Genomic DNA, 23,913 nt, shown 5'->3' with positions numbered 1-23,913 from the left:
ATTTCCTCAAGGTTTTCATGTTTGTGGCAAAAATATTCTCATAGTAATCTCTGAGGATCCTTTGAATTTCTAGTAATTTCTGTTGTAATGTCCCCCTTTTCATTTATAATTCGGTTTATTACAGTTTTTTCTCTCCCTTTTTTTGTGAGTCTTTCTAGAGGTTTATCGATCTTGTTTATTTTCTCAAAAGACCAGCTCTTGGTATCATTGATCTTCCAGATTGTTTTTTTTGTTTCCATCTCATTAATTTCTGCTCTGAGTTTTATTATTTCCTTCCTCCTGTTCGTATTGGGCTCCTTTTGTTGGTCATTCTCCAAGCTCTTAAACTGTGAGGTTAGGTTAACCCGAGTGCCCTAAAACAGATGACTGGTTAAAGAAACTTTGGTACATCTACACAATGGAATATTATGCAGCTGTTAGGAGAGGTGAAGTCATGAAATTTGCTTATAAATGGATAAACATGGAGAGTATCATGCTAAGTGAAATGAGTCAGAAAGAGAGGGACAGACATAGAGGGACTGCACTCATTTGTGGAGTGTACAGTAGCATCACATGAGGCTGACACCCAAGGACAGTAGATACAAGGGCCAGGGGGATTGCCCCATAGCTGGAAGACTTCTTTATGAGCGGAGGAGAAAAGGCAGATGGAATAGAGAAGGGACCACTAAGAAAATGATGGCTGAAGGAACCAGTTGGGATGGAAGATGCATACCGAAAGTAGATAATGGACGAAACATGATGACCTCTCAGTGTCTGTGTTGCAAGCTATAATGCCCAAAAGTAGAGAGAGTATGGGGAATATTGTCTGCCATAGAGGCAGGGGGAGGGTGGGAAAAGGGGGTATACCCAGAATACTGGTGGTAGGGAATGTGTACTGGTGGAGGGATGGGTGTTTGATCATTGTGAGATTGTAACCCAAACATGAAAGCATGTAACTATCTCACAGTGTTTCAATAAAAATTTTTAAAAATTAAAAAAATTAATTATTAAAAATTATTCAAGTCAAAAAAAGTACCATACCTTTGTTTGGTTTTAACATACTTGTGATTATTCTCTTGTATTTGGGGTGAAATGGCTCCAGAATGAAATACAACAACCTTCACACACTTCCCACTTATTGTGGTGGGAAGGTGCTCAGTGCTGGGATTGGTATTTGAATATTATCTGTGATGAGCTATTATATACTACTTTTATGAAAATAATATATAGGTTTATATATATACATATATATATGATTCTGCTGCCACACTTCCATCATTCCTGAACGGTTCTTTCAAACACTTCAAATGACCTTGATCATTTCTATGTTGCTGTGCTCAGGATGTCCCCCTCCTTATGACCATGACATTAAAATCAAGGTCAGAGCTGACACACAGGGGCATTCGGCACAAGGTCAGGAATAGCTCCCCAGCCCCTGCTCTCAGATGCCAGGACCCACATTGAGGTAATTTTCTTGTTCCATGACAGCTAGGGTTAAGAATTCAAATTCCCAGTTGGGTCCCAGGGACTGTGACTTTGCAGTTGGCCATCTGACTCTGCAGAGAAGGCGGCGTCACTCTCTGTACTGATGCTGTCCTCCCTGCGGGCTGAAAGGATGGGGGAAAAAGGGACCGATGGCAACTTTTCCATATTTCCTTTGTGCCAGAGTTCTCCTTAAGAGGTGAACTGGGTGAGGATGAGTCTCTGGGGCAGATATCAGGGAGGAACACAGTGGAGTAGGCTAAGCCTCTTCTAAGTAAGAAGGAGCAATGTCCTGGGCTCCACACAAAGTCAGGGTGCCCCAGTGTCCTGCAGGATGATGCCTGGGGTGAGGGGTCGGGGAGTTGGCAAGAGCAACTCTGAGTAGACATGAAGTTTTGAAAGCAGATAAAAAGATGAAAAGAAAAATCCCAAACAGTTCCCCTGGATTCCTTCCTCCTTGAAGTGACCTGGTACCCATAGTATGGGGCCAGGTGATTTTAATCTGCCTCTGCTGTATTCTGGTTCATCCATCTGGATCTATGCTGGTTGAAATTCACACGGAATAATAAAACCTCATAAATTAAAAATTCTAGCAATAGCAAAGATGGGATGTTTTTATCCTCGATCATCAAAATATACTATAAATCTTTTCAAAATATAAGATATACGATAAATACACTATTCGAAATATACAATAAGTCAGGTCAGTCTCAGGAGCAAAGGAAGCCACAGAGTCAGAAGGACTGGGAGGCATGGGGTGCGGGGGTCCCACCCCCACTGTCTGCTTAAATACCTTCCCCCCGGGAACCCCTTTGACCCTCCAACTGGAGAAGGGAAAGACCATCTGATGAGCACCCCATGTCCCAGGTGACATAGCGGCCCTGTCAGACACTCACAGGTAGAGAAGCACGAGGCTGATGGCCAGGAGGAGCCAGGAGCCCATGGGAAAGTTCGGGGTCAGCTCCATGGTGACTCCTGAGCACTGTGCTCTTCAGTTTTCTGGCCCAGCTGAGCAGTTCCTAGTGGCCTCTGCTGCACACGTCCCTCCAGCCGGCAAGGGTTCACCTGCCACAGTGTTTATCTGCTGGGAAAGTGGGTGGGCCTGGGCCTGGGCCAATCAATTCTGGAAACATCTGAACTTAGGGTGACTTGTTTGTGAGAACTTTAGGTTTATTTGACACAAATGAAGTTGAAGCCAGACCAAGACAAACTCTGCAAGGGCCACCTATACTAGGGGGGTAGTCACAGATCAGGCTGGGTAAATTAGTTACTAAGACCATGGAACAATTATCCCTAAGTGCTTTAGGATTCACCAGTGAATTGCCCCTCTTCCTCCTCCCAGAGAAGCTTACCTTGCTCTTGCTAGTACCCCTAACTTAAAGTTTATCTTTAACCTTTCCTTTGTGCTTTACCTGTCATTGTCAGTTCCCAAGTCAGTCTTGATTACTCATAATCCAAATTTTTCTGGTAATTCTGAACTTTATATTTGTAGTGCATCGTATTTTAAAGGCTATGTATTTATACCTGTTTTTCTATTTCCCCTATTGCCATTTTATAGTTTACTATAGAGCAATGTTCTTTGGTTAAACACAGAAAGATCATTAATAGTATACTCCTAACATTTGGGAGTTGATTGACTATGAAATATATTTACTCCTGAGCATTGGTCATAATTACTTGACTCAAGTTTCAGTTGCTGTAAATCCTAACACCCCAAAAGTGAGGTCGAGTCATTAGACTGCTATGGACCCGGAGTGACCAGCAGAGTTACCTTGGCATCAAAATGTGACATCTAGAACGCATAAATGTATGGTCTTGATGCAAACTGTTATGATGTAAGAGACAGGACCTCTATGGGGAAGGACAAACTGAACTGACCTGAGGAGAGTTAGTCTGGGATTTATGGTAAAAACTTTGCTTGATCTCAGTGCCCACAGAATTCAGTGTTCAGATCTTCTCTCTTACTCTTACACACTCCCATTCACAAACACTCACACACTGACACACATTCACACTCACATATACTGTCATATGCTCATATACATACTCATACACTCATATTCACACTCATACTCACAATCACACACTCTCAAACTGTCCATTCACAAACAACTGCAAGTATTGATAACTTATACAACTAGAGGGAAAGATAAAAGCAATTAGATGTCCCTGGGAGACAGAGTGTCTCCTTGAGTTAATCTCCCCAAGAGAATTTCCTGTTTTACCTATGTAAATGATCCGTGTAATTTTCCAGATGTTTTGCCTATGTAAATGATCAATCACACCTATGTCCTTACCTCAACCCCCCTTACATTTCTATAAGTATGCTGGCTCAGGCTTTGAGACATGGTACATGGGTACCACACTGGGTAACACTGTGAGAACATTCTAGATAGAGAAGGAGAGACTGGGACTAGGACCTGGCCAGGGGGTCAGCTGTGGGCTCTCTGGGGTCATTCGTGCTGCTTCTATCACTGATGGTCAAATATAATGTGTTTGATTTAGGCCCAGTGTGAGCAAATTATATCAACACCCTCAGCCTACATCACATCATCTATAAATTAGGTGTAAATAATGCCAACAGAGCCCAATCCAGTCTCTGCAGAGACCCCACCTGCCAAGCTGCCTCTCGGGGATCTTTAAGAACAGGGGTACTATCCAGCCTGGCATATGACATCCCTGGATGTTGGCAGGGATGTTCAAAGAGAGCAACTAAGAATTTCCAGCAGTGGCTCAGAGAAGACAAGAGTCGGAGCAAACCCCAGCCACGCTGTCTGCGGCAGTAGGGAGAGACGTGAGCTCCAGCTTCTTTGGCAGAAGGAATAAGAAAGAATAGGAAGCCTGGCCCTGGGCTGTCTGCCTGTGCTACAGAGGCTCTTTCTACCACCCACTGTGGGGGTGGGGGGGCCTGGGGTCAGCAGTGTTTGGTGACTTTATTTCCTGGGACTCAATCGGCAGCTGTGAATCCACCTGACCAGGACACCCCACCTTTTCCCATGTCTGAGAATCCTACAACCCCATGGTGGAAAGCCCTCCCCCAGCTCTCCCTGGGGCAAATGTATTTCTCCCTATTTCCCACAGTAAAGCAAAGACAAATCCTGAAGCATCATAAGAGTGTGAAGGGCTTCCGCCCCGTCCCTCATCATGCAATATTTATAAAATCCAGGAGACTGTCGAGCACGCTGTGGTGAGGGCAAAGGTGCATGTGACCGTGCACACCACATGTGCGGGTTGTTTAGGATTCAGCACAGAGTCCTGGGGACCCAGAGTTTATCCCCGAGAGACCCCATCAGATCTCACAGAGCCTCAGGCAAAGCCCTGCCATGCTCCAACAGACACCACCACTCCACCTGCCAGGAAATGTCCCAATTCTCCACTGTCCATCTCCTCCTTCCCCACTTGACTAACAATGATTGGGTACAAAGTCCTTTACTGATTCACTTATTTTTGTTTCATTGAATCACCGTGAGATAGTTACAAAGTTGTCCATGGTTTGGTTTCAGTCAGACTATGTTCCAACACCCGAGCCTTCACCAGTGCACATTTCCCGCCACCAACATCTCTGATTCCCTCCCACAGACCTACCGTCCCTCTCTCCCACTCTCTCCTTATCTCTCTCTTTTTCTCTCCCTCTTTCTCCCACTTCTATCTCTCTGTTTCTCTGTCTCTCTGTCTCTGTCTCTGCCTCTCTCTCTCTTTCTTTCTGTCTCTCTCTCTTTCCTTTCAGGTATTACGGTTTCTAATAAAGGTACTGAAATGAACGACATTTTAAAAAGCCTCATCAGTTTTGTGGTTCACCCATTCCAGGCTTGTGTTAGACATATTTCAAAGCACTGCATTGGAGCAAGTAACACAAACTTGGTTTTCTTGAATCAAAACGTTCCATTTGCATTTGACCATGCACTAGACTAAGTTTGTACCCCAATGCAACCTTAAGGGACGCACCTACCCCTCAGGCTGTCAGGGAGATGGTGCCGATGGCTCTCTGGATACCGGCTTTCCACAGGTCTTCCCTGGCTGGAAGAAAAGCAGGTGTCTGCAAGTGCAGCCCAGTGTGTCAGTCCTGCGTGGCTGCGTTCCCGGGTCTTGCTCTTCCCCGCATTTCGTGTTCCTGGGGAGGGCTGGACTAGCTGATTTAGTCACCTTCAGATCAGCTGGGATCTAGTGGAGCCCCGCTGCCTCCAAGGGCTTTAGATTTGTCCTTGTCGGCACCGCCTTGCTTTGTCTCCCCGGCCCAGTGATCAGCAAATTCTCTACAATAACCTGGCTCCTTTCAGAGTAAAATGAGATTTTTGCCCAAGATCTGATCAGGATATGTGACCATATTGTCACTACCGGGCTCTAGAGACAGTCCAGGAGTTCAGGAGGTTGTCTTCAATTCTGCCAGTCACAGTTCAGATCCTTAACAACACAAAGGGTCCCCCAGATATGGCCAAGGGTCACTTCTGAGCACAAAGTGACCCTGAGAACCAAAAGATAGCTTGTGAGGGGGCAGAGCAATAGTAAAACAGGTAGGGGTTTGCCTTGCATGTGGCACACCTGGGTCCTCAGCATCCCATTGGGTCCCCAAGCACTGTCAGGAGTAATTTCTGAGAACAGAGTCAGGAATACCCCTGATAATCGGTGGGTGTGACCCCAAAAAGCAAAATAAATAAATAAATAAATAAATAAAAAGCTTTTGAGTTATCTCTGGGTCTGATCAAAAACTAAATAAGTACATAATCAAGTGTTACTGTCTAAGTCATTTGTGTGAAATGTGTTTCTCTACCTACACACCAACAGTCATCTTCTACATAGGCACAAAGCATGGGCTGATACTGACACTGTCAATTCCCACCTGAACTCCAGGTCTCATCCAGGTCTCATTCTGCTTCTGTCCCTGTCCCTTCCCTTCAAGCCCAGCCGTGAGAATCTGGACTCATCTTTGCTATGTGGCAGTTTGGTGCATCCCTCTGTAGGCTGTCCCTCCCCAGTCACGGCTGCCTCTCTCACCCTCCCTTGCTCTCCATCTGTCCTTAGCACTGGCCAGTCTCACCAGGCCGCCCTCTTGCCTGGACCCCAACTGCCTCACGTGAGCTCCCCACACCCTGGGACCATCCTCACACCCAACTTGGGCTCCAGCTTGAGCCACTACTGCCCCCTGCTGGGTCTCTGTCTGCCCCCACAGTGTGTGACTGCCCACCTCCTGGTGTAGTTCTGAATTGTCCAGGAAGGGAAGGGAAGGCAAAGGAGAGAGAGATGGAGGAAGAAAGAAGGATGGAGGGGAAGGAAGGGAAAAAGCAGAAAATAAAAGCAAAGAACTCTCACCTGCTGGGACCATTTCAAACCCATGAAAACTTCAGCCCTGGAGCCCAGTCAAGAATACACAAAACTTTTCTCACTCAAAGTCAAGAATTCTGGCTGGCGGGCACCACAACCTGGAGAATGCTCCTGACGCCAGACCAGGCCGACAACACTGGGGCGCCCCAGATGGAGAAGGTGCAACCTTCACGCCTTCTCCAGATAAGTCCCAGTGACACTGAGCCTCTACTAACATGGCTCCAGTACGTGGGGACCAGGACTATTTCTCCAAACATTTTCTGATATATGAAAAGCCACTCAGGAATGGCTCCCTCACCCCTGAGCTGCCATTATCCCAGAGACACAGAAACCAATCTCGGATGCAGCGGCTGCTGGCAGATTTACTCCTGGACTGCGAACTAAGCTACGGCCCCCTGCAGCCTTGGGAGTGGAAGGGTTTTGTCCTCGGCCTTTTCCCCTTTGCAGCAGCATGGCGACCGCCTCCTTTCAGAGCCCATTGGACAAAGAGGTAGGAGCTTGCAGTGATGGGATACGCGGAAATCTCGCGATATGGGGGGCAGAACTGGCCCTTCCCCCCCCAAATTAGACCTTGAGCGGCCACCCACGAACAGCCCCTCTGCTCCTGAACAGCCATGATTCCAGAGACACACAAACCAATCTAGGAACCCAGCGGCTGCTGGCAGAAACACCTCTGGACTTAATTACTAAAATACCAGAATCCCAAAACTGGGTGGCCACTTTTGCGATCATGCAACATCATATGCTCCTTGTTATCAGCAATAGAAAACATATGATCTAATGATGTCATTTCGACAGTTCTGATTGTTGGGGGGAAATTCCAAATAATAATAGTGGGTTTTCCAAAAGTAGAGAGACATTATGGGGAATATTGTCTATCATAGAGGCAGGGGGAGTGTGGGAAAAGGGGGGTTATACCCGGGATATTGGTGGTGGGGAATGTGCATTGGTGGAGGAATGAATGTTTGATTATTGTGAGATTGTAACCCAAACATGAAAGCTTGTAACTATCTCACAGTGATTCAATAAAATTTAAAAAAATAAAAATAAAATAATAGTGGGTTTTCTATTGAAAATTGAATGTAATCAAAGTAAAGAGAAAGTAAAGTGAGAATCATCTGCCACACAGGCGGAGGGGGCAGTGGGGGAGGTATGTTGGGGTTCTTGGTCGTGGAACATGTGCACTGGTGAAGGGATGGGTGTTTGATCATTGCATGATTGAGACTTGATCCTGAAAGCTCTGTAACTGTTTTCACAGTGGTTCAATAAATAATATAATAATAATAATAATAAACTTTTCTGACTCAGTTTATTATGATTTGGGAGTTGGGGAAGGAGTACAAAGAGGTGTGGGTATGGCGCCACCAACAGGTCAACCTATGCCTCTGGGGCGAGTGCATCAGCAGCCTGATGGTGCCTTCAGGCTTCCTGACACTGCACAAGTGCCGCTGTGCCTTTGGCCGGACCCCAACAACTTCGGACCAAGTTTACCAGTAAATTAAATGGACCAAAGTTAGGTATGTGGGAGCCATGCCCACAAACCTCCTCCGACCCAGCTATGCAAGCTCATTTATTGGCCTTATTTCAGAGACTCATAGACAAATCTTGAAAGAGATCAAAAGTCACAGTTAATCTCAGACCCACACATGGCTAAACAGACTGGGGTAAATTGAAGGAGGGTAGGGGGGCCACCAGGAGAGCCCCCAGCAGTCACTTGCTCCCACTATCCAAAATTGCTGCCATACCCCCGGCCTGACTCCTCCGTTTCAGGACGGACCTCACCAAGATATAATCTGCTGAAAATTCTGGTACATGGATTTTGTGATGGAAATTTCCAGGCTTTCTCAGAGTTGGGGTGGACTACCTCTCCTCATTTCCCAATACACATGGAAGCACTGGCAGTCACCCCCATGAACCAATTCCAGCACCACCCTATAAGCTCTACCACTGGCCTGCTTCAGAGGCCCATAAATGAAAGAGATCAAACACCACAGTTAAACTCAGACCTGCACATGGATAAATAAACCGAGGTAAATCGAAAGGGAGCAGCTTGACCTGGGGCCCACCGAAACAGAGCCCCTGGCAGCTGCTTGCTTCTATAATCCAAAATTGCCACCATACCCCTGACCTAACTCCATCGTCTCTGAACAGACCTCACTAAGATATAATCTGTTAAAAATTATGGTATGAGGGTTTTGTGACTGAAATCTCCAGGCTTTCTTGGGGTTGAGATGGGCTACCTCCCCCCACCTTACTGTACTTCCAGAAACCTTAGTAGTAACATCCATACCCCAAAACGGCCACCCAATTGAAAAGCTACTTCAGCCTTACCATCCCAACAAAAATACAGAATGCCCTGAACAAACACCATGACCTCTTAGTACCTGTATTACAAACTATAATGCACAAAAGGAAAAGGAGAGAGAGAACAAGAAGGAAAGTGCCTCCCATAGAGGGAGGCTGAGGGAAGGGGGTGGGGAGTTAGGGGATGATGGTGGAGAAACGGGGGCATTGCTGGTGGGAAATGTTCACTGGCGGAGGGATGGGTGCTGGATTATTGTATGACTGAAACCCAATTATGAGCAGCTTTGTAATAGTCTATCTCACGAATATACAATTTGGAAAAAAATTTTTAAAAAGTAATGTGGAGTTTATGCCCAGTTCAATCAGCTTAATCAATGACTGAATAAATAGCAGAACCCTTACATTTAAAAAAGTAGGGTTTTTTTTTTACATTAAAATAAAAAGAGGGGGCCGGAGCGATAGCACAGCGGGTAGGGCGTTTGCCTTGCACGCGGCCGACCCGGGTTCGATCCCCGGCATCCCATATGGTCCCCCAAGCACCGCCAGGAGTAGTTCCTGAGTGCAAAGCCAGGAGTAACCCCTGAGCATCGCTGGGTGTGACCCAAAAAGCAAAAAAAAAATAAAATAAAATAAAATAAAAAGAGTACAGGATGAATTTGGGCTGCCCTGGGCAGGCACCGCCAGCTGGAGACTGCTCCGGACACCAGTCTGGGCCAACAACACCAGGGGGACAGACGGAGAAGGTACAGCTGGCACGCCTTCTCCTGATGGAGCCCTGTGACACTGAGCAGCTACTAACACGGCTCTGGCATGCGGGACTGGGACACCTCAAAGGTCGCGGTCACGCGACTTTTCCTGATGTACAAAATATAGGCTCAGGAATGACTCCGCCAGCCCTGAGCGTTCATTATATGAGAGGCACAGAAACCAATCTCAGAAACGCAGCAGCTGATGGCAATTATAATCCTTTTGGTACCGGCAGCTCCTTGCAGAATGTCTCCAGACTGAGAACTAAGCCGAGGCCCCATGCCTGCCCTGGAGGGGAAAGGTCTCTCTCTCTCTCTCTCTCTCTCTCTCTCTCTCTCTCTCTCTCTCTCTCTCTCTCTCTCTCTCTCTCTCTCTTTCTCTCTCTCTCTCTCTCTCTCTCTCTCTCTCGCCTTTTCTTTGCTTGGGGAAAAGGGCGTGGCGACCGCCATATTATGAGGACCAATAATGAGATACAAGCTTACAATGATCCAATTTCTGGAAGAAATTTCCCTGGACTTAGTTGCTAAAGTACAGAAATCCAAAACCACGTGTCCACAATTGCTGCCATGCGACCTCATATCTCACCACAGCAGGTCTATCTCTAGTGGGGAACTCCTAATAATAATAGTGAGTTTTGTGTTGAAATATTGAATGTAACCAAAGTAAAGAGAAAGTAAAGTGAAATTTTTCAGTTACACAGGTGGGTGGGGGAGGGATAGGAGGTATACTGGAGGGGTTTTTTGGTGGTGGAATATGTGTTTCAGCATTGTATAACTGAGACTTAAGCCTGAAAGCATTGTAATTTTCCACATGGTGATTCAATTTCAATAATAAAAAAACAAAATTAAAGAAAGAGTACAAAGAGGTAAGAGAAATAGTTTATTGCCTTTCAGAAACATCAGGGGAGATGCGACAAAAACACCAAATTAAAACTGAACAGTTGATTGTTACAAAATATGTAGGATTAAACTATGAGTATGCTTTATTGATTAATGGATAAATTCTCACTTAGTATATATCAAGATCCCTTGGTAGCTCCCAACTGTGCTGATTAACAATGTGGAATCATGGACACCTGCTGGTTCAGTTCTGTAGCTTCTCTCTGATGCACGCAGAGCCATCAGAGAGTGTTCGGGAAAGAGATGATCACCAATGCACTCAGTGCTCTACTCAATATTCAAAGTAAAATGTGGTGTTACCTCTGCAGTCACCACATTGATTTTTGTTTCCAGTATAGATGGGTTTTTCTTATAAACTATGAGACACTGTCATTACATTATCTCCTTTACTTCACTCAAGACACACAACTCTCAATAGAATGCAATGAGTGAGCAGAAACCATAGCTGTCCACGAAGGGCAGTTGAGTCAGTTGGTCTCATTACTGGGATTTATTCACAAAGTAAATTGGGCTCTCTAGTGTTCTGAGATGCAGCTTCCTTAAAAAGTAAAGTACCAAGTCAGGATCCACTCATGAATCTTCATCTGCGCTCAATATTTAGAATGATGGGTTTCTCTGGTTGAATAAATCCTTGTTTTCCAAATTTCACAGGAATCTGCAACAGTGAAATAATCATAGGAGAACTTGTGAAGGGAGTAACAACCAAAGCAAAATAGAGAAGGTACATGGAGAACAATAATGTTTGGTTGAAATGTTAAAAATTATGTTCAGCATAATTTGCCATTAATTATTTCAACATACTCTAGAATATCTGTCAGGGCAGGAGGATAAAATCATTAATCTGTGTGTTCTTCAACAAAATATTCAGCATCAATTCTGTTAGGCTGGAGAACAAAATCCCATTGGATTGTATGTAGTGGTTTTTAGAAATTAGAATTTCAATGGCAAGAATAAGCATTTAAATTTTAAACCAGGTTCCTTGGCAATATGGCAATGTTGGTTTCTGACATTTTTTTCTCAGAGGTATCTAATCTAGAATCTCAGGACGTCAAACATACTACTAAGCTGCCTCCTGGGCTCCAATGGCAAATTATGTGAACAGCCACAGGTTCGGTTGTGTGAAACTTAGAAAGGAGCAAGATCATGATTCTGCTACTGATAGGAAGCGCCCCTTGGGAAGCCATTTGTGCATTTTCTAACAGCTCCCAGTGCTCAGATGCAGAACGAACACTGAGTATCTGGAGGCCTCCTCGCATCCTTTTACCCCCTTTCTCTGCTAGTCATTCTTCAGCCACTAGAGAGGAACTGACAATCCCCTTCCACTTGACTGAAGGCAATAAAACTCTCACAGAGGGTGAGAAGAACCAGCCTATGGACATTTGGAAGATCATGGGGCTCATCTCAGACAGGCAAAGAGAAGATTTCTTTCCAGTCCAAAGTCCTTGTTTCTAGGACTTGAGTGATGGCACAGCAAGTAGGGCGTTTGCCTTGCACACGGCCGACCCGGGTTCGTTTCCCAGCATCCCATATGGTCCCATGAGCACCACCAGGCGTATTTCTTGAGCAAAAAGCCAGGAGTGTCCCCTGTGCATCGCCAGGTGTGACCCCCCCCCCCAAAAAAAAGCAAAGTCCCTGTTTCTACAACAGCAAGACTGCTATGAAGCCGGCTGCCTGAAACCCAAAAGTAAGATATTCACCGTCATCACCCTGTGTAAACCTGAGAAAGTCTTTAAGGGAAGGAGCTACAGAGTACATGCATGTGTCCTAAAATGTAAGCCTCACACACCTTGGTTGAGTTCCTTTACGTTCCTCAAGAAGACAGACAGATTATTTTCAAATACATAACACCCATGCTTTCAAATTTTAAAAAATTCTGTCTGGAAATAAAGGTGCATCTCTATTTCCCAAGCACCAGATTAGGACATACAAATATTTCACGTACCACAAGTGGCACATGTTCAATTCTTCAAAGTAAAATTGGTTAAATGAGTATCTAGCCACCCTGCAATGATGATAGATCACTTCTTTAGCATAAATATGATGACTGTGCTACCCCATGGGAGTTTGAGGACAAAATGAGCTAAGCTAAAGACATTTTTCTTTTTTTTTCTTTTTGGGCCACACTCCGCGATGTACAGGGGTTACACCTGGCTTTCCGCTCAGGAATTACTCTTGGCAGTGCTCAGGCGACCATTTGGGATGCTGGAAATTGAATCGGGTTGGCTTCATGCAAGGCAAATGCCCTCCCCGCAGTACTATTGCTCCAGCCCAGCTAAAGACATTCTTAAAGTGGAACAATATGAAGCAAGCTGGGTGGTTAATAACAAAGGATTCATTTTGGTGGCCGAATGAATGGAAGCAGTCAACAGTGACTGATGACAGAACAGAGAAGGGGCTCTGGGGTCTATGGGGAATCTCGCTAGGGATTTGATGGAGAAGAGAATGTAGGGTACTGTGGGAAGAGTGTTCCTAGAAATATTAGGAACAAAGTAATCCAGATGGTCTAGAACAGAAAATCTGAGGTCAAATAGTCAAGATCCCCTAGCTGTGGGGTCCTTCCCATCTTTAAATCAGCTATGTTCAACCTTGGCTATGTATGGGAATCAATGGGAGAGTTTTTAAACTCACAAGGTTGAATTTTTTTAGAATGATGAGATGATCATTTGTCTTAAGGTCAGAATATTTTTGGTGGAGTTAGGGGCATACCAGACGGTGCTCAGGGAACCATTTAGGATGCCAGAGATTAAATCTAGGTTAGTCATGTGCATACAAACACCCAATCTGCTGTATTATCACTCCAGCCCCTAATATAGGGTTTTTTTAAGCACCCTGATAATTCCACTTTATAGTTACCGCTAAAGGAGCTTTCTCTAATATTGCTGAGAAATAATATTGTTTCTGGGTCAATGTGGTCATCCTGCCACCCCTGATTCTGCAGAGGGTCCTGCCTTGCAGAGACTGGCTCAAGTTCAAAGGACTGTGTACAGTCATGATACACTAGCTGCACTGAATCCAAATGATCTCTGCAAATTGAGTATAAAGTCACAGCTAAGCACACCACACTTGAAGGGTCCAAACTCTAAACAGCTGCAAGGGAACTTTTGCCTACAGAAGAAGTTATTAAAGGATGAGTGATCACCTGTATACAGACATGAGATATCACTCAAAAATCACCTCCCAGTAGAATATCACTGATGCAGAGTGAACTGTCTGACCTGTGTTTCTGCACAAGGTTTGAAGGTGAAGTTCTGAAGTGTTTTGACAACAGCAAGTTTCAGGTTCAGGAGAGCAAACCTCATGCCAATGCAGTTCCGGGGACCAGCTCCAAAGGGCATGTAGACATAAGGATTGATGCTGTCCTTGTTCTGACTGCTGAACCTGGTTGCAGATCATTGATGGAAACAAGTTAGTGAATAATAAAAAAAAAAACACAAGAGTTACATGTTTCAGATTATCACTGAGCTTCCTCTATCAGTGAGAATTAATCACTGAAATCTTCTGTGGTTATTTGTCTATGAGAATGGTAGAGGACAGATCTGTACCACACCTGTACCCCATAGGGCTTCCAGTCTTGTTAAGGAGATCTTGTTTAGAACATCTCATTTTCGTGTGACCTCTTGAGGCACTTTGAGATCTGAACTTTTTTCAGTACATGACCAGAGTCCTCCACGTGGCAGGGGTCATGTAAACAGACATTTTAAATTTTGGGTATATCACTGCCTGGCCAGTCCCTGACACAGTTAAGACTTAATCTCTGGGGACCCTCTGCGCCTAAAGACTTTGACTCCAGAGATGTAACACATTCGGGCATCCAGCGCAGCATCCAATAGCGATGCATTGGGACTGCGAACTGGGCTACAACTCTGTGCTGCCGGGGGTGGATTTTTTTCCTCCCCACCCTGCCTTCCTGCACGGAAAGAGGTGGCCTGGCGGCACCCACGTGGCAGACGCCATCTTCTGTGACTCCAAACCCACAGGTATTCGGTTTTTACTTTGGGGACTCCCAGGAACTCATGGGAAGGGGGCGTAACCGGCACGCCCTCGGCCCAGATAAATCCGGAGCCGCTGAGCGCGAATCGGACCCTCTGCGCCTAAAGACTTTGAATTCAGAGACTTCTTACAGCAATGCACTGGAACTGTGAGTTGGGCTATGTAATTTCTGGCAGAATTTTCCCTGGACTTTATACAGAAATCCAAAACCGCGCATTGTCAGCAATGTAGCAATGTGAAACGGTTCCTTTTGAACAGGTCTGACTTGGGGGGGAAACTCCAAATAATAACAGTAAGTTTTTGTTGAAATATTGAAGGTTTTTAATGTAGCAGCCACCTCTCTGGACTGTGAACTAAGTAAAAGCCCCACGCTGGCTGATGCGGCGTGGCGTACACCATACTATGAGGCGCGGGAAGGAGGATGAGGGGGAAAAAGAAAAAAAAAAGGGAAAAGGAAAAAGGAAAAAAAAAAGAGAGAGAGAGAGTTATGTACTTGTAGCAGTGGGGCTACATATCTCTTCATTTCCAGCAATGAAAAACTAATTATCAAATGTAGTAGGTCTGTCTCTCTTGGTTGGAAACTCCAACAACTATAGTGAGTTTTGTGTTGAATTATGGAATGTAATCAAGGTAAAGAAAAAATGAAGTGAAATTCATTAGTTATACAGTAGGGGGTAGGGGGTGGGGGCGGGGGGTATACTGGGGTTTCTGGTGGTGGAATATGGGCACTGGTGAAGGGATGGGTGTTTGAATATTGTATAACTGACATATAAACCTGAGAACTTTGTAACTTTCCACATGGTGATTTAATAAAAAGTTTAAAAAAACTAAAAAAAAAGACTTAATCTCTGAAATGAAAATGAAAAGAAAATGTGTCTTAAACACCAAATTGTATTCTGGGTGTTGAGCTTTTCACATACTAAAAGCAAGTAGGATTGAAAAAGATCCCAGTTGAAGGAAAAGTAGGGTTCTTCCTCTATTCAGCTCAGGTAGGTCACATGCTCGCTGAGGGCCTAGACAGAAAACATCATCTCACTTGCTATTATTTAACTCCTCCCTTTCCCCGGTCCTCTCATTCTCACGACTGAACTCTTATCTGTCCGTCCCACTAGGGTATTAAGTCCTTGAATATTACCTTAATACTAAATTTGTTTCTCAATATTCATTTTGTCAAGAAACATTTTGATTTGGGCATAGTGATTGTGAATTTCAACAGAGGTCTTGATTGTGTAATTTCAAATAGATTCTTGCCTAAAGGGAGTATGTATAGCAGGAAGGGAGTAGGGTAGCAGTGGTGAGTGGATGTGACACCTGACATTGGCTGATGGTTGGTGGGAGCACAATACGACACAAAGAGAAATGCACAAAGAGAAACTTATTCCATAGGTTGTATATGGAATATGTTTGTATCTAAACCAGATAGATATATAGTGTGTCTAGATATCCAAAAGAGACTTTTAGGAGTTTATTAGATCACGGTTTACTCCGGCTCTGTACTCAGGTATCACTCCTGGAAAAGACAGGGACAATAGGTGATATTGGTGATCAAAAGTGACTTGGGGCAATCCTAAAATTCATATGGAATAACAAACGTCCAAGGATAGCTAAAACAATTCTTGGGAAAAAGATGATGGGAGGCATCACCATCCCCAACCTCAAACTTTACTACAAAGCAGTAACAATTAAAACAGCATGGTACTGGAACAAAGGCAGAGCCGTAGACCAATGGAACAGGGTGGAATATCCCTACACACAACCCCAAATGTATGACCATCTAATCTTTGATAAGGGAGCAAGAGATGTGAAGTGGAGCAAGGAAAGCCTCTTTAACAAATGGTGCTGGCACAACTGGACAACCACATGCAAAAAAATGGGTTTAGACCTTGACCTGACACCATGCACAAAAGTCAGATCAAAATGGATTAAAGACCTCAACATTAGACCACAAACCATAAGGTACATTGAAGACAAGGTCGGCGAAACCCTCCACGATATTGAAGATAAAGGTATCTTCAAAGGTGACACGGAACTAAGCAATCTAGTAAAAACAGAGATCAACAAATGGGACTACATTAAACTAAAAAGCTTCTGCACCGCAAGAGATACAGTGACCAGAATACAAAGACTATCCACAGAATGGGAAAGGATATTTACACAATACCCATCAGATAAGGGGTTGATATCAATGGTATATAAAGCACTGGTTGAGCTCTACAAGAAGAAAACATCCAACCCCATCAAAAAATGGGGCGAAGAAATGAACAGAAACTTTACCAAGGAAGAAATACGAATGGCCAAAAGGCACATGAAAAAGTGCTCTACATCACTAATCATCAGAGAGATGCAGATCAAAACAACCATGAGATACCACCTCACACCACAGAGACTAGCACACATCCAAAAGAACAAAAGCAACCGCTGTTGGAGAGGATGTGGGGAGAAAGGGACCCTTCTTCACTGCTGGTGGGAATGCCGACTGGTTCAGCCCTTCTGGAAAACAATTTGGACGATTCTCAAAAAATTAGATATTGAATTCCCATTTGACCCAGCAATACCACTGCTGGGAATATATCCCAGAGAGGCAAAAAAAGTACAATCGAAACAACATCTGCACATGTATGTTCATCGCAGCACTGTTTACAATAGCCAGAATCTGGAAAAAACCCGAATGCCCCAGAACGGATGACTGGTTGAGGAAACTTTGGTACATCTATACAATGGAATACTATGCAGCTGTTAGAAAAAAGGAGGTCAAGAATTTTGTAGTCAAGTGGATGGGCATGAAAAGTTTCATGCTGAGTGAAATGAGTCAGAAAGAGAGAGACAGACATAGAAAGATTGCACTCATCTATGGTATATAGAATAACAGAGTGGGAGACTAACACCCAACAACTGTAGAAATAAGTACCAGGAGGTTGACTCCATGGCTTGGAGGCTGGCCTCACGTTCCGGGGAAAGGTCAACTCAGAGAAGCGATCACCAACTACATTGTAGTCGAAGGCCATGTGGGGGAAGGGAGTTGCGGGCTGAATGAGGGCTAGAGACTGAGCACAGCGGCCACTCAACACCTTTATTGCAAACCACAACAGCTAATTAGAGAGAGAAAACAGAAGGGAATGCCTTGCCACAGTGGCAGGGTGGGGTGGGGGGGAGATGGGATTGGGGAGGGTGGGAGGGACACTGGGTTTACGGGTGGTGGAGAATGGGCACTGGTGAAGGGATGGGTTCCCAAACTTTGTATGAGGGAAGTATAAGCACAAAAGTGTATAAATCTGTAACTGTACCCCCACGGTGATTCTCTAATTAAAAATAAATAAATAAATTAAAAAAATAAATAAATAAATAAAAAAACCCAAAAGTGACTTGGCCCCTTGCAAGGCACTGTAATGCCCCACCAACCCCCTATCAGTGATATTTTAAATTTGGGGTATCTCACTTCCTGGTCGGTCCTTGACACAGACGTCCCTTGCCCTTTCATGATGGAGTGAGTGGAACATGAGTCCAACAAGTGGTCTGATTTTATGCCCCGTTCACGGAAAAGGGAAGATCTGAGCTCGGGGCAGCCACTGAGTTCCCCTGGCCCCAGAGAAAGAGGTCTTGGCCAAGTCTGGCATCATCTTTCAACAAGGACTATTTGCAGCCACTGAGCTAGCAAGGGCGACACCAGGGCACAGCAGACACGGCCCCAGCAATGTGGGGTACTGTGATCTCACACTGAAGAAAGTTCAGATACAAACAAGTGCGTCAAGAGGTCATGCGAACTTTGGCTCACCAACAGTATCAGTGGGGAAAGCATCACTTTCTTCAAGAATTTTTTAAAATTTAGTATTTGTTTTATAGCGACATATCTGCCAGATTTCATGTTCAGTTAGTTTATCGTGGGGGCTATCCCTGATGGTCCTGAGGGACAACTCCTGCCCTGTGCTCATAGGTCAGTCCTGGTGGTGCTTAGGGTATCAAACAGTGCCAGAGCTTGAACCCAGGCCTCCTGCATGGAAAGCCTGCTCTCCAGCTGCTATGTGCACTCTCCAGCTCCCAAAGTCACGTCTTTCTTTTCTTTCCTTTTCTTTTCTTTTTTTGGGGGTCACACCTGGCGATGCACAGGGATTACTCCTGCCTCTGCACTCAGGACTTACTCCTGGTGGTGTTCAGGGGACCATATGGGATGCTGGGAATCAAACCCTGGTCAGCCGCATGCAAGGCAAATGCCCTACTTGCTGTGCTATTGCTCCAGCCCCCTCCTTCCAGAACTTTAACTGTGCTCAAAGTCGAAGAGTGGCTCAGAAATGCTAGGAAAGCCCGTGAGAGCATCTAGGACACCCAGTCAGTCACTGATTAGCTTTCAAGGCATCACAAGTACTGAGAGGCTGAGAAGTCGAGATCTGTGGCTCACTGCAGCCTCGGTCAGCACCAGAATGCTGCTCACCCCAATGTGGAGAGCACCTGCAGGTCCCTGTACTCAGTAACTCTACACATCAGCCACGGTCTCAAGTGGCAGTGGGAATGCTGGTGCTCAAGGCAGCCGTGGCCAATGGGACAGCAATGTGCATAAAAACTTACAAGGACAAAGCCTATATTCTTTTAATAGGAGAGTGGTTTAAAAAGGCACATGTCATACCTACATCACTAATCAGTATGGAGATGTAAATCAGAACAACACTGAGATATCATTTCACACCAAGAGACTGGCACACATCCAAAAGAACAAGAACAACAGTGCCAGCGTGAATGTGGGGAGAAAGGAACTCTCATTCATTGTTGGTTGAAATGTTGATTGGTCAAGCCTTTTTGAAAAAAGGAAAGAAAAGAAAGCCTTTTTGAATGTATGGGCATTTCTCAAAAAACTAGAAATTGAGCTTCCATATGTCTCAGCAATACCACTTCTGGGAATATACCCTGGGGACCCAAAAACACACAAAAGAGATGCCACCAGCACTTCTATGCTCATTGCAGCACCATGCACAGTAGCCAGAAACAACCTGAGTGCCCAAGAATAGATGACTGGATAAAGAAACTATGGTGCATCTACACAATCGAATATTATGTAACTGTTAGGAAAAATGAAGTCATGAAATTTCCTTATAAGTGAATGGACATGCAGAGTATCATGCTGAGTAAAATGAGTCAGTAGGAGAGGGACAGACATAGAATGATCGCATCAATTTGTAGAATATGAAAAACACAGTATGAGACTGTTACTCATGGACAATATAAATGAGGGCCAGGAGACTGGCACACTATTGGAAGCTTGTCACAAGTTCGTGGGGTGGGAGGCAGTGATGGAAGTTCGAACATAAAAGGAACCACCATGACAATGACAGTTGGAAATGATCACTCTGAACAAGAATTGGGCGCCAAAAGTGGGTAAGGGCATGTACATAATAACCTTAGAGTATCTATACTACAAACCATAATGACCAAAAGGAGAGAGAAAAGGTGTCTACTGCAGAGGCAGACTGCTGGGAGGTGGGGGTGGGGCAGGGTAGAAGAAGGGAATCTAGGGACATTGGTGGTAGGAAGTGGACACTAGTGAAGGAATGAGGGTTGGAGCATTGTATGACTGAAACCCAATCATGCACAACTTTGTAACTGTTTTATCTCACAGTGAATTAATTTTAAGAAAAAGAGATTGGTTAAGTGTGGCAGTTTACATAAGAGCAAATATGTGTGAGTACAATGTATACAGAATGTGAGAAAGTGACATTGCTAAGATATAAAATGCAAGATATTTTTTACATTTTCTGTTAAATAAATTGAGAAGTTCAATATCATATCATGCATAACAAGATGGCACCATTTAAATTACTATATAAAAGAGTCTACCTATGTAGACTACCTCCACTACCCAGCCACCGCCACACTCCAGGCCACTCTCCAGACACTTGGGCCGAACCTCACACATGAGTGAAGCCCCACAAAACCAGGTAAGCAGAACTTTGCGACCTTGGACTCTAGGCTCAACAAGACCCAGAAACAAGATCCTCTGTCTGCCTCCTCCAATCTCCAGCACCAAGGAGGAGGTCAAACCCAGATGCCTCACCCTACCCAACCCAGATAAATACCTCACCAGCCGACCCCCATTACTTCCACTACCCAGCCACTGCCACGCTCCAGGCCGCTCTCCATAAGACACTTACTACCCATTTTCCATAATTCCCACACCATATTTGAAAGGGTTCAAATATGGTGTGAACCATGGGAACACCTCTAAGGGCAATTAGAAGCCACCCTAAAAGCCTCCATCCCTCTCAGAGAGCCTGGCAAGCTACCTGTGGCATATTCAATATGCCAAAAACAGTAACAACAATGAGACTCATTCACCTGACACCGAAAGAGCCCCCAATATGGTAGTGTTAAGAAAGATGAGCAAGGAGAGGCAGAAAAAATCTCAGGGATGAACTAGACTGCCAAAAAGAAGAGACTAAAATGACTGTCTGTACTTTCAATGCATGTATGCTGGCATTGGAAGCATCCATCGAGGACATGATGGTACAAGCACAAAAGATCAAGTACGACGTCATTGGTCTGACTGAAACGAGAAGACATCAATCACATCACGCCATTTTTGACACTGGAGAAGAATTGTTTCTCAGAACATGCAACAACAGAGGTGTCGGTGGCGTTGGTGTCCTTGTCCACATGAACTTGGCCATGAGTATTGATTCATTCGAATGCATAACAACCCAAATCAGATGATTATGCTTGAATAGATGTGGCTCACTGCCGCCAGTTTCTATCTTCGTCATCTACGCACCAACATCCAACTATGATGAAGAAGGAATTGAGAAGTTCTACATGGAATTGGAGAGGTTCTGTAAAGAATACCACACCTTCTACATCATTGTTGGTGCTTTTAATGCCACGATAGGACCAGAAAGGTCGCCTGAACAACTCCACATTGGGACCCATGGCCTAGAATGGAACGACCAGGGTGAGAGACTGTATGAGTTTATCATGTCGACCAAGACCATCCATGGTAACTCACAGTTCCAGAGGCCAATTCTAAATGTTGGACATGGGAGTCTCCTGGTGGGCAGTTCCACAATGAAATTGACCAAATCGTATTCAATCGAAGGTTTTGCCTGACCGATGTTGCTGTTGTACAAAATTCCAAACGGGATCAGACCACCATCTCCATTTGCAAAATTATACTTCACAGAGTGGGGAGAAAGGTCTGCAAAGTTTAAGTTTAAGAAGGGAACTCCCAGAATGACTACCAACTGGGAGTTCTTTGGCACTATTGCGGCAACATGGGAAGATGCCATCCTTGACAACATCGACAAGAAATACGATCAACTGGTGCAGCACCTCCATGACTGCATGAAGAATACCAAGAGTGAGAAAGCCACAAACAGACTCCTGTCTTTGGAAACTCTCAAGCTCATTCGTCAATGTGGTTTGGCGCGAGCCTCAGGCAACCACAAGCTAACATCCGAGCTGGCAAAACTGTGAAGAGAAGCAATAAAGAAAGACCTCAAAGAGAGAAGAGCAGCAGTGTTGGCTGATGTGGCAGAGGCCGAGAAAAGTATTCACAACACTCGTCTGTCCTTCGCCAACTACAAGGCCAAGAAGACTGCCCTCCAACGTCCTGATGGATCTATCACATCTTCCAGAAAGGCAATGGAGAGGATTATTCTCGACTTCTACTTGGATCTCTTTGACAATCATGTCCACCTGCCCACATACCAAATTCTGCACGATGGATGTGTCATTCCCAATGTCCTCCCTTCCGAAATCTGACACATCATTCCATCAGTAAGGTTGAGTACAGCACCCGGTCCAGACAAGGTCAGACCTGAAGAATCTACCACCAGTACTCATCAATACACTGGCTTGGCTCTTCACACGCTACCTGTCTGAATACAAGGTGGTTCCGTCCCAGTGGAAAACCAGTAGGACCGTCCTGTTGTACAAGAAGGGAGACATCCACGACATCGGCAACTATCGCCCAATCTGCCTGCTGTCTGTCGTCTACAAGTTGTTCACTCATGTCATCCTGAATAGAAATAGGCAGAACACTAGATAAAGGACAACCATGTGAGCAAGCCAGGTTCCGAAAAGGACTCATCACGATCAACCATATCCACACAGTGACCAAGCTCATTGAGGTTTTACAAGAGTTCAAGATGCCGTTCTGTCTAATGTTCATTGATTTAAAAAAGGTCTTTGATTCTGTTGAGACTGAAGCGGTCATTGAAGCCCTAGCCAAACAGGGCATTCAAACTCAGTACATCAAGATCCTCCACGAACTGTATTATGGATTCACCACGAGGATCTCACCATTCTACAAAGAAGTGATCATTGACGTAAAGAGAGAGATTTGTCAGGGCATACCGTTTCACCGAAACTCTTCAGTGCCACCCTCGAGAATATCATGCGACAACTGGAATGGGAAGGAATGGGAGTGAAGATAGATGGTTGGCAACTACACCACCTCTGCTTCACTGATGACATCGTTCTCATAACACCAAACATTAGCCAAGCGGCACAAATGCTGGCCAACTTCAACCGCGAGTGTGGAAAGGTCGGACTGCAGCTGAACCTCAACAAGACAATGCTCATGAAAAATGAACTAGTCCCTGATGCTTCATTTGCTCTCAATGGAATAAATATCTCCGAATGCAGCAGCTATGTGTACCTGGGTCGAGAACCCAACATGAGGAATGACTTGGCGCCAGAGTTGCGGAGGAGGAAGAGAGCTTCATGGAACGCCTTCAAGGGCGTCAAAGAAGTGGTTCAGAGGATGAAGGACCTCCAACTCCAGGCACATCTTTTCGATTCCACCGTTCTTCCTGCACTAACATATGCCTCAGGGACCTGGGTGCTACGCAAACAGGATGAGAATGCTATTCGGGTATCCCAAAGAGGAATCGAAAGAGCTATGCTAGGAGTATCACATCTCACTCAAGTGAGAGAAGGAATCTGGAGTTCCGACCTCTGTCGACGGTCAAGAATCAGGGATGCTGTCTCTTTTGCCAAGACATCAAAAATCAGATGGACTGGACATGTAATGCAATTCAGAGACAACAGATGGACTAGAGCTGTTACCGACTGGATTCCACGGGACGTCAAAAGACCACGTGGCCTCCCACCAACGAGATGGTCAGACTTCTTCGTTAAAAACCCTGACAAAGGTGCTGGAGCAATAGCACAGCGGGTAGGGCCTTTGCCTTGCACGCGGCCGACCCGGGTT

The 23,913-nt window shown here is 44.9% G+C and overlaps 2 protein-coding genes across 3 annotated transcripts in view; both read right to left on the bottom strand.

Annotated features, from left to right (window-relative positions):
* The window catches only part of LOC101543423 (cytochrome P450 3A12-like), a 30,825-nt gene extending 28,397 nt beyond the window's left edge, over window positions 1-2,428 (bottom strand). For both annotated transcript variants that reach the window (XM_055136125.1, XM_004617342.2), the window contains exon 1: window positions 2,358-2,428. In XM_055136125.1, the coding sequence (XP_054992100.1) occupies window positions 2,358-2,428 (71 nt within the window). The remainder of the gene's footprint in view (window positions 1-2,357) is intronic.
* An 8,882-nt stretch (window positions 2,429-11,310) lies between these two features.
* The window catches only part of LOC101543157 (cytochrome P450 3A12-like), a 31,675-nt gene continuing 19,072 nt past the window's right edge, over window positions 11,311-23,913 (bottom strand). The window contains exons 12-13 of the mRNA XM_012934699.2: window positions 13,946-14,108; window positions 11,311-11,385 (exon numbers count right to left, since the gene is read on the bottom strand). Coding sequence (XP_012790153.2) covers window positions 11,311-11,385; window positions 13,946-14,108 — 238 coding nt within the window. The remainder of the gene's footprint in view (window positions 11,386-13,945; window positions 14,109-23,913) is intronic.

This window comes from Sorex araneus, chromosome 4 (genome assembly GCF_027595985.1).
Source record: "Sorex araneus isolate mSorAra2 chromosome 4, mSorAra2.pri, whole genome shotgun sequence".
Lineage (NCBI taxonomy): Eukaryota > Metazoa > Chordata > Mammalia > Eulipotyphla > Soricidae > Sorex > Sorex araneus.
This window is presented reverse-complemented; position numbering and strand designations above follow the sequence as displayed.